The following is a 15,519-nucleotide window of genomic DNA, read 5'->3' as shown; positions in this document are numbered from 1 at the left end:
CGGGCTTCAGCCCGGGTAAGCCCGTTGGTAAAATCGGCCCTGGCCATAGACGAGATAGACGCTGCTATCGAAGCCGTTTTAAATCAAAATCTGAACAGCACTCTGCTTTGAAGGCATTTATTCAAAGAGGAGATGTGTTTTGTTTTTGCATTCTCCCGACGGGATTAACTAATGTTAGATTCAGGCCGATACAATGGTCTCTTGTGATTGGTTATGGAAAATGGAATTTCCCCTGAGGATCCCCACGATCCCCTCGTGGAAATCATTTAGAGTGAAGGCGATTTCAGACTAGAAGATGGAAATTGAGTGTAACGAGTTGACAATTGGGTTGGTAGGAGCTACATGGCAGGCCAAGAAGGCCAGTCTGTAGTACAGATTGTGTGTGTGTGTGTGTGTGTGTGTGTGTGTGTGTGTCTACTGACCCGTGGGTTGGTAGGAGCTACATGGCAGGCTAAGAAGGCCAGTCTGTAGGACAGGTCTCTGACACCAAGAGCCTTCAGTCCCTGGATGCCATCAGTGTCAAAACCCTCCTTCCCCGTCACTCTGGTGCTGCTTTCTGAACGAGTGGCTAAGGACACACACAAATCGATCAAAGCAGGGTAAACAGGTTTAACCAACAACATTAATGAGGGCCCTGGCACTGGAACACCGAAATGGAATGGAATCATCATTAATGTTGGTGTCTAAAACCAAGGAATTAATTATTGATTTTAGACATCACAGAGATGCAGCCAAGGACTGCATCATACTGTATACATAATGAAAAGGTGGAAATTGTCACATCATACAAATACTTGGGTACTTTTTTTGATGACCATCTTAAGTTTGATGTGAACACTGAGGCCATTGTAAAACAACGTCTTTTTTTATGCATAAGCTATTTTGGGTGGATTCTGGTTAATGACAACAGACTGACTGACACATTTGATAGTTTAGTCTTTTGTGGGTGGTTCATCTGTCTGTACTTTTTGACAAATACCCCATAATAGAAAAAAGACAAACTAACGCTGAAACCAATCAAACTAAAATAAAACCAAGCATTTTCAAAAAATAAACTAGTAAACCCACTTTAAAAACGAATTAAAACCAAACTGGAATTGAAAACAAAGTCAAAATGGAAAAAAAAGAAAAGACAAATGCAAAACTATAATACTGTAACCTTGGGCTGAACAGCAATGGTGGAAATCCAGGGTACACGGTGTGGAGGATGGATTTGTAGCTACATCCACCACTAGTTTACTCTCAAACCTGGTCTCACCCACCCCTCTTGCTCTAGAATCCAAGTTAGGTTTCTACAGTACATAGGTGCTTTCCCTACCTGCAGTAGCCAGTGCTGCCACGTCGGGTACTACTATGAGTGTCCCGGTGAAGTCACAGCGGTCTCCAGCCTGGGCCATCTCCACAGCTTCTGCTCTCAGAACCACTTCCACACTCCGTGGGATCGAGCCTCGAGGCAACTCAGCCTGAGTTTCCTGGATTCGTACCTGGGAGAGAAACAAACTTTAATTGTATTCTTCATTTGTCATGTGTTGGTTGAAGCTTGAATGGATGCAAGTGAAGTACAAGGCAGTAATATACCCCTGGCTCACGGCCATAACTACCATTGATGACACTGAGATCATGACCTCTCTCTTTTTTTAAAGAAAAATAGCCCCGGCCCCCAGATCTATTCATCTGTCAACTGTCATCCATGTTTTAAAGCCCTCATAAACAACATGATATATGACATAGTTGATCAGAAATGCAACAATTTGCTTCCTCTCTGTGTGCTATATAGAAGGAAGAGACATCACTCTCATCACAGCGTTTGAATTTTGCATTGGGGCTAGACTTTGGGGACAGTTCTATTGAAGTTCTAACACCGTTATTGCACATGGCAGATTTTCCTCATATCGTGCAGGTCTACTCCACATTGACCCACCTTCTGAAAGTCGACAAAGCGGGACTTGTTGGGGTCCAGCAGGAAGCGCCTGCGGTTGGCACACACAGGGTTCTTGCAGATAGAGGGTTGGGTGTATTTGAACTGCTGCTCCACCTCCTTGATGAGCGCCTGGCAGTCCAGACACAGGAAGGTACCACTCACCAGCTCAGGGTGCACCGGGTGACTGCGTACCACCTGCCCACTGATCCTCAGCAGAGAGCCAACACGAGCTGTGGACAGCTCTCGGATCCTGGGCAGGAGGTACACTGGGGTCAGTTAGGTTATAACAACCACTATTGGTTTAATATACTGTATGACAGTAAGATTAGGCACTTAAATAAGGCCACTATAAATAAGACCACTTGTGAAACATGTATTTGAGTCAGGATTCTGAGAATAAAGTTAGAAGTCTGGGAATAAAATCAGAATTCTGAGAAAAGTCAGAATTCTGAGGTTAAGTCAACATTACAGCTACATGTACTAACTCTAAGGCTAGTCCGAAAGTTTTAGTCCCATGGTCTAAATTAAGATTTCTGAAATGAAAATCGGGGACATTTATAGTTCGGTAGTCAATATATCATTAAAATACCCAATATTATTATCTATGAAATAAAAAGGTGGACAATTCCGGTTTCATCTATTTTGACCATGGTAACTGTTGTAGCTATTCGAACAAACTATGCAGGTTGACTGATATCCCTCCAAAATACCACATTAAGACACCAAGACCTTGAGGAACACCATTAGAAAAATTCATGCTATGATTATTGGTATCAAAAACTTTGGACATTTCTGTAAGAATTGATTTTTTTGGTGATTGGGTGTTGAGCACTTCCTTTCTGGAAATTGCTCAGAAACCCTTTTATTGTCAATATACCTACTAAAGCCATACATCCCCTGAATGCCCTATAGGTCTCTAGTTTGTGGTTGTAAAGTTTAATGATATGATCATGGACATTTTCGTGGACAGCTCCAGCCGGGGACAGGTCACCAAAAACAGGGACTGTCCCTGAAAATCGGGGGCGAGTCACCTTAGTCTAAATGCCATTTCAGAGTATAATCCTGGGGGAAATGTTTAATACTTGGCTTGTAACTATAAAGAAAAGCTCCCGCACACTGTCTCACCTTTTTAGGAGAATTTATTGAATAAACATTTCGGTCACTAGGACCTTCATCAGTATTATGGGCGACATCGCCTCGACTCCATCTATATATACATATAGGGGATGCCCCCATGAACCAATCATCCAATCACAACGAAGGACCTTACCTGGTTGAGCACCTTGAAGTGGTTACATTGAGTGCTCAATCAGGGGAAATTTTGAATATATGTGCACTACAATTAAAACATAGACAGTGCCCAATACATCACAAGTACAACATCCATATTCAAAGTATTATAAATAAAAAGAATGTAAATATAAGAAAATACGGGACAATATAAGAAAAACAATAACATACTTACAGGCTGCATGGCCTAAATAGGCTATATGCTTTCTGTTTTGTAAGACCAGTCAGTACCAATCTGGACAGATGGACTAATTTTTAACATAAGCATTTCAATATACACAAAAGCCATATTATAGCATTACATTCAATAAAAGTTCATCATTTAATCCCTTAGGAGACAGCGTCTGAAGTGTAAAAATCCAGTACGCTTCCCTTCTCTTCAAAATCAGGTCATGGTCTCCACCCCTAGGTGGCATTAGAACCTTCTCTATGCCACAAAAATGGAGGGAGGCCAGGTCGTGCTTCTTAGTGTTAAAATGTAGTGCAACTGGGGAATCTTTATCTTGGCGTCGGATCGCACTCTTGTGTTCACAAATTCTTTGTTTGAGTTTTCTGGTGGTTTTTCCCACGTAGGCAAGGCCACATGGACACTTTATCAAATAAACAACATGAGTAGATGCACAAGTTATGACACTCTTAATAAAAGATCCACCCCTGTTTGTTTACAAAAGGGGTCGCAATCTAAGAGATCACTTGGTTCATGCAAATTTCTCATACAACAAACCCAAAAGCCAGATTCAAACTCTTCCCTTTGGAAAATGGCAATTACCGATGTGGATCTTGTGCTCAATGCAACAACACAGCAAAAACATCACACTTCTGTCACCCACAGAATGGCAAAAAAATCTTTATTAAGAGTGTCATAACTTGTGCGTCTACTCATGTTGTTTATTTGATAAAATGTCCATGTGGCCTTGCCTACGTGGGAAAAACCACCAGAAAACTCAAACAAAGAATTTGTGAACACAAGAGTGCGATCCGACGCCAAGATAAAGATTCCCCAGTTGCACTACATTGTAACACTAAGAAGCACGACGTGGCCTCCCTCCGTTTTTGTGGCATAGAGAAGGTTCTAATGCCACCTAGGGGTGGAGACCATGACCTGATTTTGAAGAGAAGGGAAGCGTACTGGATTTTTACACTTCAGACGCTGTCTCCTAAGGGATTAAATGATGAACTTTTATTGAATGTAATGCTATAATATGGCTTTTGTGTATATTGAAATGCTTATGTTAAAAATTTGTCCATTTATCCAGATTGGTACTACAAAACAGAAAGCATATAGCCTATTTAGGCCATGTAAGTATGTTATTGTTTTTCTTATATTGTCCCGTATTTTCTTATATTTACATTCTTTTTATTTATAATACTTTGAATATGGATGTTGTACTTGTGATGTATTGGGCACTGTCTATGTTTTAATTGTAGTGCACATATATTCAAAATTTCCCCTGATTGAGCACTCAATGTAACCACTTCAAGGTGCTCAACCAGGTAAGGTCCTTCGTTGTGATTGGATGATTGGTTCATGGGGGCATCCCCTATATGTATATATAGATGGAGTCAAGGCGATGTCACCCATAATACTGATGAAGGTCCTAGTGACCGAAACGTTTATTCAATAAATTATCTTAAAAAGGTGAGACAGTGTGCGGGAGCTTTTCTTTATAGTTACATGTTTTTTCCCCGACGCACCTGTCATATTCCCAGGTGTGCAGAGATCCTTTCTGCTAATACTTGGCTTGGAAATTGACAAATTTGTAGCCATTGAATATCAACACAAAATATGATCAGTTTCCGTCAATAAATATTAGTATTATTGGCTGTCATACTCGTATCTGTTGAACACACAGTAATGATACAGAATTGCAAAGCCAAAATCACAGATCTAAATGTTCGTTATTTAGCATATATTTTCTGTGGTGTGTATTGAAAACATACTTTTGTCTAGAAGGGAAGTCAGAAAAGGCCACGTAGAACTCTTTGGATGGAGGGATGGTGCCGTGGTCTCTGGCAAAGTGACGCACCGCCCGACATAAATATGGATAGACCCTGTAGGAGACAGACAGGCAGTCAGACCGGAAGGAAATATGATGGCATTTGACTAATCACGACATGTTCCAAAAATAAATAGATAAAAAATACTGTGTCCAATTTCCATTTCTGCTCAGCAGCTATAGCTAGCTAGGATTCGACTAGTTTGTTTTCCAGTTAGAGCTATTAAGTGACTGTAGGCTACAGGTGACATGGAAGTGGACACCGGATACCCGCCTTGACCAGCTATCCTGCCTTAATTTTTTTCACCAACTTTGAGAGCTGCTGAAATACAGACGGGTAGGTGAGAGCATTTGTAAATTGCAGGACCCAATGCGTCTGTCTTAGGCAGAGAGACATGATATGAGAGGGAGCAGGTTATGGAAAGCAGGTTACTACTCTCTCTTCGGATGCACACGCGCACACACAGTTTATGCTACTACCCACTGACATGGTTTTAAAGCTATTGTTATTCAAGGTTCACTATCCAAACGTGTTAAAATGCACCAATTTAGATCGGGGTAATTGAAAAACTTTCAGGGAAGCATGCCCCCAAACCCCCTAGTCAGTGCAGTAGCTATTTGGACCTTGGTATTTCTAAAACCCGCCCAGTGTCTGTTGACCCAGACCCACGACAATGATCCCTCCCACCAGCCCAACCCAGCCCAGATCATCTGACCCAGGATGTGGTGCAGCCATCTTGGAATGATCTCTAGGCTTTCCAACCAGGGGTTGCACCTTCACGTTCCGAAGTTTACCCAAACTGGGGGATTTCAAAGAAATCTTGTACATTTTAAAGTAAAATGCATTAATCTAGTGCACTCTGAGAGTAAACTGAAGAGGCTAGTAGATCTATGAAGAACTACACACATCACATTAATATCCTCTTCACTATGCACAGATTTATTTTATTCAGAAACTACATTGAATACAATGAAATAGACATCTACGACACACATATATATATATATATATATGTCATTAGGTAGGTATGTCATTAGGTAGTAGTTGGGGAGAGGATCCTCAACTTGCCATTTTTGCCAGTTCCCACAAATCAAGAAATGACAAAACTTCGCAAATGCCATTGCAATTTTTGAGAAAAGCCGCTGGAAATTCAATAATTTTTTTATCGCAACAATCACACATCTCGGAGGGACTGAAATACATATAATAAGCATTAGTGCTATAATGGTCCAAACTCCTTTTATTTTTTTAATACCTTTATTTATCCAGGGTAATCACATTGAGATTTCCATCTGCTTTTCATGGGCCTCATTCACATTCACACCTGCAAGCTGATCTGCAGTGCTGACCAGTGAGCAGCTCCACTGGAGCGGTTGGGGTTAAGGGCTTTGCTCAAGGGCACCTCAGTGGTAATGAGGGACACGCAAGCTCTGCTTTTCACTTTCACCAGCCAGATTCATGCTGCCGTCATTACCTGTAATACTCCTCCTGGATGGTGGTGGCCAGTTGCTGGTTGAAATGCTCTATGTTGGTGAAGTTAACAGTCAGGGTGTTTCTCTCAGGTCTGATCAGCTCCTCTGCATCAGGCAGGTACAGCAGCTCACCTGTCGGGCTCTGAAACCTGCCGGTGGTAAACCAAGCTTTAGGTCCACAGAGTCAGTGGCTTTTGGAGTGCCTGCCTGAAGTAGCCTACTAACCACCTGGTTAACCTAACGTTAGCACTTCTAGCAGTATAAACGTTACTAACAATACAGTGTTGTAGAACAAGCCAGGCTTACCAGATAGCAGATATTTACAATACATACTGTATATCATCCATAGGCTTTGTGATCGCTGTTACAGTAACATCAATTTAATGATTTGCCTACAACGTCCTATTTCTCCATCGCCCAGCTGGAAAAAGTGGTTCACGCAACCCAGGGCTTTTCTGAGAAGTTGAACATTTCTCAGCTTTTGAAAGCGCTCGGCTCTGAAGGGGAAAAAAACTCCGGCTGCAGCGTTTTGAGGTGCGGCCACCTTTTGTGCACCTTGCGGACGCTTCCAGTTGCTTTTCATGAGGAAAGGACGCTGGAGCTGTATGGACACACACCCTTAGTAAACCAAGCTTTAGGTTTATTTATTTTCATTTATCACTTTATCTCACACAACCCCACATCAAATAATCTGAACTCTCCCTTTAACCATTGATTGTGCCAAAGCTCGATCAAATAAGTTAGTTTTAAAATTGATAGTTAAAGGGACCATAAATCTATAAATGATCAACTTTAGCCCAAATTAGCCAACATGTACAGTAGGCTATGCAACCAAAGACCATTTTCACACAAAAAAGTGGCAGGAGCCCTTCTTACTGACCCCTTCAGAGGTTACAAACTAATCTGAGACAGCACGTTCAAAACCTTGTTTTTGTATTCAGGTCAACTGGCATGGAATGCCCCTAATCTGCTGCATTGTCTGGCCACTTTGGTGCAGATGATGATGGCAAATAATGCATAGGGATAATGATGAACAATGGAGTGCTCTTTTATACTATAGCACCCATAAGAAAATAATCAGTAAACATCTTATAAGAAAGCTAAGCTAACAAAGCCATGAAATCTGGACCGCATTCCTGAAAAGAACAGGGGAAACAAACAGGCAAATACAGTGAGCTATACTGTCATTGCGTCTTCCAATGGCCACCAACAATGCAGGTCATTAGGGTGATAACTAGGAACACCTGAAGAAAAAGCAGGGCGATGGAGAGACACTAGCTAGGTCTGCTACTCTCCATAGACACTAGCTAGGTCTGCTACTCTCCATAGCGAGCTCAAAGTTGATCAACAATCTGCATGTTTTCTATACCACCAAACAAACACACTACCGCAGCAGATCTCACTGCTGAGTCCCTCCTCTCTCGTTAATGAAGACATGAAACATTTGATCATATGACTCGTTCATTTGCATTTCATCTCAGACAAGACAGGACACTGCCTTCAAGTCTGAAATTCAAGATTCAAGATTTTATTTGTCCCAAGGGAAATTTCTCTTGGGACATACACAGTGCAATAATAAAAGAAAAAAGTACATAGCACACAAGTGCAAACATGCACACAAGTGCAAACATGTGCAAACATAGTTAAATGTACCTAGATTTGTTTGAGAGATGAACATTTCAGCTTTTTGCCAAATAGGGTGCTGGTTGATGACATCACTAGGTTGTCTGTACAGCACAGCAGTGGAGTTTTGGTAGTATGGATTTTGAACTTTTGAATGAATCAAAACCACAAACCAAGTCAGAAACACAACAGCGCTGTGAGCCTGTTAGAATTCAAAATCCTTACTACCAACACTCCACTACTGTACTGCACTGTACACAGACAACCTAGTGAAAGCTGAAATGTTGTAATCTTTCTAGCTACTCTAGGTAAATCTCAGACTTGAAAGCAGTGCCCTGCCTTGTCTGAGGTGAAATGCAAATTAACTAGAGCCATATGATCAAATGTTTGATCACATGTCCTCCTTAAAAGGTGTTAAATCTAACGTTACACCAAACTGCATATTTAATGCTTATCTGCAATGGTAGGCTACTTTAGTTACCTGGTAGGTAGGCTACAACATTTTGATGTATCAAAAAACAAACTCTTCAATTCAGTAACTTTTCCATTTGTATTTTCTGTATCTGTGTATGTTTATGTAAAGCCTCTTTGAGAACTCAGAAAAGCGTTTGGTCTTCACTCTTCATTGTTTCTCACATGCATATCTTCTGTGAACACACTCAGTTAACACACTCACTCTTCCAGGAACTCCAAGAATAACTTCTGACACTTCTCAGACAGCTCGTCCTTCAGCTGGACTCCAGTCTGCTCAGGCTCCATCGCAGCAGCACATTGACAGATCTACTGACAAAGAGTTTGATTAGCCTAACACAGCTGATGACAGATTTAAATGAACACAGGTGAGCTCTGTCCCCTGATGAGCTCTAATGGAGCTCCGCCCACTTAGTCGACCCTGCCTTATATATGCACTTAATTTAGTAGATAATATATCAACTGTTAGGCTAATATGACACCAGCAAACAACTTGGGATGTGTGCCAAAATTTCTATTTGGAACGAAAAACGTTGGGGTTGTCCTACAACCCAGGTTTTACGAGTGAGAATGAGGATTCTCACACTATGCCAAACTGCTTCCCAACAGCGTACCTACTGGATAATGTCCATTTTCTCAAAATTGACCCCTATAAAACCATCCATTGCGCCTGAAGGCGTCATGGCTTTGGCCACCCCCTCCGGCCCCGTGACCGCCACGTCACGTCCATGCCATGAGCCAAGACCGTCACTCAAAAGCGTCCAGCAATCTGCTGTTCCAAAGAAAGCAGCAAGGCTAGATGTGTGAGAATTAGAGGTCCAAAATCACGGACCCGGACCCTAATGGACCCGGGGAATTTGTGCCCGAACCCGTAATGGACCCGTCTATTATTAGAAATCTGAGACCCGGCCCCGTTCAGAACTGATAAATGTCGGACCCGGACCCGGAGTGGACCCGTCTATTATTAGAAATGAGACCCGGCCCCGTTCAGATCCAAGAAATACAGAGGCAGAGACTAGTGGTGTCAACGTCAAAGTTGCTGCTACAAGTTGTATATCAAATGAAACTTTGTGCATCTTTATTAACTAACGTTATAGCATTCTCCCCTGGTTGATGCTGCCTACCTAGCTGCTGCCGGACACTGCCTGACCGTGATGTAATGCATATCCATTCATCCCTGCCAAGAAATTTGTAATAAAAAAATAAATCCACGTTTTCTGTTATTCTTCTTGCTGATTGAAAAGCCATGTGGCTAACGTTAACAAGGGATACGTCGCCAACATCTTCACTGTGCGTGCATTAGAAAGTGTGTTTCACAGTGAAACATGGGGGCTGCTACTGTTAACGCTAGTTAGATAGTACAGTGGCAGTCTCTATGCTACTGCCGTTCCTTCGCCCAAAAACACACACAACAGCGCTAGAAACAATCACATACATGTTGTGACTTGTATACTCACCATGCGATCATCGAATAATAATCCAAAGTACGGGAAACAGTCATCGTCAATTAAATCCATAGCGAGAGGAACCAGCAAGAGGGTTACCTCTCTGCAACGAAAATCACTTCCTCGTTTGCCTGAGGCACATGTGTGCGCATGTGTACGCATGTGGTCACACGAGGAAGTAATTTTCATTGCAGATGGGAACGCTCTTTGCTAGTTATTTTCTCTATGGATTTACTTGCCGTTTGTGACAAGCCTCACGTGTGCTGTTTTGATGCGTTTCTCTTGTCTTGAACTTGATCTTGAACTTGTCTTCTCGGTCTTCTCGGATCCACTCGGATATTACACGCCCTCGGCTCGCACAGACAGGGGAGGGGGCTGGGGAAAAAAAGTGTGGCGGGGTGATTTACAGCTCTGACAGCCACTCGCCAGGTCCACTCGGGTCTTATTGGACCCGGCATTTCACTGTCAGAGCCCCGAGACCCGTGACAATCGCTACCGGAACCGACCCAGACCCGGAGTCACTTATTTTAAATGGACCCAGACCCGGCCGGGTCCGGGTCGGATCCTCGGGTATACCCGAAGACCTCTAGTGAGAATCCTCGTTCTCACTCGTAAAACCTGGGTTGTAGGACAACCCCAACATTTTACTTTGTTTCGAATTTCGGATTCTCACACTATGCCAATTATCCAACCAACCTTGCTGCAAGGAAGCACCTCTTGCGACCCTGAGACCCGAGGCTGGCAACGGAGCACATGGCCGCAGCCCATGGCAATCCGTAGGCATAATGAGTGACTAAGGAACTACCGCCTGGCGGCTGACAAAACAGCGTGCGCAAAGGGTGTGCTGGCCACATCAAGGCTATAGAACGAAAGTGTGGTGGGTAGACCATGAGGCAGGCGCACACCTGTCCTCCACTGACACACAGTGTTGGGACTAATGCTTACTAAGTAACGCGTTACAGTAACTACGTTACTTTTTCGGTAACGAGTGCTGTAACTAATTACTTTGTCAAAATCAGAAACGCAGTTACAGTTATTGCGATTTAAACAGGCTCATTACTCGTTACTTCACTTTTTTTAAGTCGAACTGCACCGACATTTGCGCGTGAGCCCCTTAATCACTGTGAGTATTTCCAGATAAAACGATTCTGTGCGGGTCGGGACTAGTCTCTTAAAACAGACTGTCTCATCTACATCCGGCGAATGCAGCTATACACAGTCTGTACGTTACACCCCCAGAACATGCACAAGGAAGTTGGGGAAAAAACCTTCAGACAGGAAAGAAGTTTGACGGAATCCGACCAATCATGACACGTGTGTCCACGAAAAATGCGGCATATTGGATTTTGATTGGACTAATGAGCGGAAGACCCGCCTTTCTGCGATTCTGATTGGACTAATGAGCGGAAAACCCGCCTTTCTACTTCCCATTCCGGTTGGTGCATGATTCTCCCCCACGAAGTACAGACGGTATGGCGGAAGCATTTGAAAATTGCGGAAGCCAACTCGTCTGTTCTAGAGACTAGGTCGGGACCTACTAGCAGCGAGGGTAGAGAGAAAAATTCCTGGAGTCTGACGGCGGTCTGATGAGGAAGTAATCGTACGGCACTTCTATACTTTCTAATGTTACCAAATTCTGATAGTGAAACGTGTCATTTTGCGCAAGCTGTGTTGTGTACGGTAGCAGTGTTCACTTCACACCGCTCGGGCAGCTCGGTGAGTCAGCAGCATGGAGCCCTCTCCTCCTCGCTTCTCTCCCAGGCTGTCTGTCACCAGTGCCCTGCACCAGGCAAGCACTCGTCTCTCACTCACAGATTCCCCTCGCGTTGGAGGGTGTTCACGGTGTGTTTCGCATTGTTTGGTCATGAAATAAATAAAAAAAAGCCTTTTGGAGATTAACTGCTATTAAAGGCAGCCGCGACGAGTGGCTGCTTTGGGGCTCTGCTCTGTCCCTATCTGCAGCGCTGGGCTCTGCTGTCAATTCGCTGTTACAAAGGGTAACCACAGTGTTTATGTTGTTCAGCCAGGATATTATAGACTACTACTGATACAGTTGTTAATTATACACTGCCAAAAGTGTACTGGCTACTTTTTGAAGGCTTGTTTTGAAGGCAGATGAAAAAAGGAAAACTTGCACACTTTCCTTTTTTCATCAGTCTCTACCTCGAACTCTGCAGCTGCCCTATTCAGGTTTTGGATGTGCGTGTCTCTACTTTTTCTCATTGTTTTGAAAGCAACAATAAATATGCCTCAATGCCTAAATGTTGTGTTTTCTTGTTCCACTACTTTTCGTCATAGTGATAATGGGTACAATGGTCAAATTTGACAGTTGTCTTGTCCCACACTGTGCTACAGCAACCCCAAAATAATGTGTGTGCATTAATAAGAGAATTGAGAGTTTAAAAAAAAGTTACTCAAAAGTTACTTTCCTAGTAACTAGTTACCTGGAAAGTAACGAGTAACGAGTTAAAGTAACTAAGTTACTTTTCAGAGCAGTAACTAGTAACTGTAACTAAGTTACTAATTTAAAGTAACTTGCCCAACACTGCTGACACACCACGCAACAACGCCCAGGATGTCGCGACACCTCGCATAGAGTGGGCTTTAATACTCTCCCGGGAAGCCTTCTCCACGGCAGAGTAGGCCAAAGCAATGGCCTCCACTATCCAGTGCGACAAGCGCTCCTTGGACAGTGCTCCACCCAGGGCCCGTGGCCCAAAGCAAACCAGCAACTGGTTACAGGTGCCAAGGGTGTGTGCCCTGCCCACATAGGCCAGAATCGCCCGCACCGGGCAAAGTGTGTTCAACCCTCGCTCCTCCCCCAAGCTGAAAGGAGGGGGACAAAAAACCGCCAGGTCTACAACCATAGACCTGAAGCTAGCGTTGATATTTTTAGGCTGGGTTGTGCCGAAGCGTAACCCTCTGCTCGTCATCAGCAAATACCAAGCAAGACTGCTGGACCGACAGGGCAATCAAGTTGCCAACCCTTTTGCCTGAAGACAAGGCTAACAGCAGCGCAGTCTTCAAATACAGGAACTTCAAGTCCACAGTTCCAAGGGCTCGAACGGGGGACCCGAGAGACCCTCCAACACCGTGACCAAGTCACATTTAGGGAAGACATTACGCACCCGTGGTTGCAGCCTGCTCGCGCCTTTCATAAACCTGGAGACCAGCAGGAGGCTCCCCACTGATTTCCCTTCTATCTCCATGTGATAGGCCGATATGGCAGCCACATAGACCTTTCAGGGACTGAGGGGACTGGACCGCATCATACAGGCTCTGCAGGAAACAGAGGATGGGCTGAACACCACAACACAATGGATCCTCGTTCCGTTCGGCGCACCAGTGCGAGAAAACTCGCCACTTGTAAGCGTACTGAGACCGCATGGACGTAGCCCTAGCGCTCTGTATGGTGTGCACCACGCTCATGGGCAAACCCTGAGCTAACAGGCGCTCCCGTTCAGGGACCAGGCCGCCAGCTTCCATCTGGAAGGGGCGGGGTGGAGTATTTCACCCTTTGCTTGCGACAGGAGGTCCTCCCGACACGGCAGCGGCCACGGCGGTCCTTCCGACAGCAGGATGAGGTCCGCGAACCAGATCTGCTGCAACCACTGCAGAACCATCAGGGTAAGTCGCAGGCCCTGCTCCCTCACTCTGTCCAGGACGGACTGGATCAGGAGGGGGGGAAATGTGTAAAGGTTCTTCCTGGGTCACACGTGCGCATCGTGACCCAAGGGGATCGTCGTTTTCGACAGAGAACCACAGGGGGCAGTGCGTTGCGAGCCGCGATGCGAATAGATCGACGCGGGCACGGTCGAATCTGTTCCACCACTTGGGGGTGTAACCGCCACTCTGTCTGCCAGGGGTTCCCCCGCGACAACAAGTCCGCTCCGAAGTTCAGCCGGCCGGGTAAGTGTGCCGCTGACAAGGAGAGCAGGCGGGAGTGCGCCCAAAGGTGTATCTCCGCCGTCACTTGTTCACTTATCTCCCCTGCTTGTTCAAGTAGGCGATCGTGGCCATGTTGTCTGAGCAAATCAGGACGTGGTGCCCACATATCTGATGCCGGAAGTGGCATAGAGCCCGGCGAACAGCCTCCAGCTCTAGCACGTTTATGTGGCGAAGCTCCTGGGCCTCCCGGCCGTTTGCCGAGAGGCCTTTGCACACCGCGCCCCAACCCCATAGCGAGGCGTCGGTGCGAATGACACGCCTGAGTGGCATGGGCCCCACTCGCACGCTCGTGGAGAGCCAGCGAGAGTCCGTCCACACGCGCACCACCCGTCGGGCCAGACTCGCCAAGGACACTCTGCGAAGATGGTCCCTGCCCGGGTCCAGGCAGTGACTGAGGAACCAGATCTGGAACGTACGCACGTGCAGTCGTCCCAGTGGTAGCATGGCAACCGCCGTGGCCATGTGCCCCAGCAGCACGATGCACTGATGCAGCGAGGCTGTGCATCCCACGCGTAGGGCTTGGGCTAGCCGCACAATGCACCCCCGCCTCTCCGCCAAGAGCCGCGCATTCATGGTTAGCGAGTTCAACTCCAGCCCCAGGAAGGTAGTGACCTGGGCCGGGCGAGGCAACTCTTCTGCCAATTTCTCAAAAACCACCAGGGTCTGTAGGTTACCTCGACGAACGCGTTGTCGAGGTAAACATAGACACGTATCCCCTTCGCCCGGAGGGGAGCCAGCGCCATGTTCACACAGCCGGTGAATGTCCGTGGGCTCAGGGACAGGCGGAAGGGGAGGACGCAGAACTCTGAGGTATTTCCTGTGCCTCGCCACCACAGACACATGAAGAAGGCATCATTCAGGTCTACTGAGGCAACTTTTCTTCTAATCTAACCTATATGAACGAAACGTCTAATTACAGTAAGCGCACGCTTTGGGACATCACTGCGTAATTGCGCAGCGGCCCTCTCTCTTCCCTCTCTTGTTCTCCCCCCCCCCCTCTCTCTCCCGCTCTGTCTCTCTCTCTCACCCTCTCTTTTCTCTCTGTTTCTCTGCTTGCTCTCAGCAAGAAAGAAGCTGGTGACGTGATGGCGGTGACGCTGTGGCTTTTAAGGGGAGTGATCTCACCTTGTGAATCCTTTATGGGCATAAACACGCCAATGGAGGTTTGCGCTGAGATGACGTGAAGCGCAGCGGGCCGACAGGCCCACAATTAGGGCTTTGCGCAGCGTTATTCCAGTGCAAAACGGGCGCTAACGCAAAATGACCGCCGTTGGGAAGATAGAGCCCTAACAGTATGTATGGTATGATGGGGTTTTAAGGGATTTATGAATAGATGAAAACGTTAGGGTTG

General features: G+C 45.5%; 1 protein-coding gene across 1 annotated transcript in view; it reads right to left on the bottom strand.

Moving 5' to 3' along the window:
• mcm6l (MCM6 minichromosome maintenance deficient 6, like) overlaps positions 1-9,063 on the bottom strand; it is a gene marked incomplete at both ends in the record, with an annotated part of 63,460 nt that extends 54,397 nt beyond the window's left edge. The window contains 6 exons of the mRNA XM_083653708.1: positions 423-568; positions 1,319-1,484; positions 1,922-2,171; positions 5,153-5,263; positions 6,684-6,830; positions 8,981-9,063. Coding sequence (XP_083509834.1) covers positions 423-568; positions 1,319-1,484; positions 1,922-2,171; positions 5,153-5,263; positions 6,684-6,830; positions 8,981-9,063 — 903 coding nt within the window. The remainder of the gene's footprint in view (positions 1-422; positions 569-1,318; positions 1,485-1,921; positions 2,172-5,152; positions 5,264-6,683; positions 6,831-8,980) is intronic.
• Between the last annotated feature and the right edge of the window lie 6,456 nt (positions 9,064-15,519).

This window comes from Poromitra crassiceps (assembly GCF_964638095.1).
Source record: "Poromitra crassiceps genome assembly, chromosome: 17".
Lineage (NCBI taxonomy): Eukaryota > Metazoa > Chordata > Actinopteri > Beryciformes > Melamphaidae > Poromitra > Poromitra crassiceps.
This window is presented reverse-complemented; position numbering and strand designations above follow the sequence as displayed.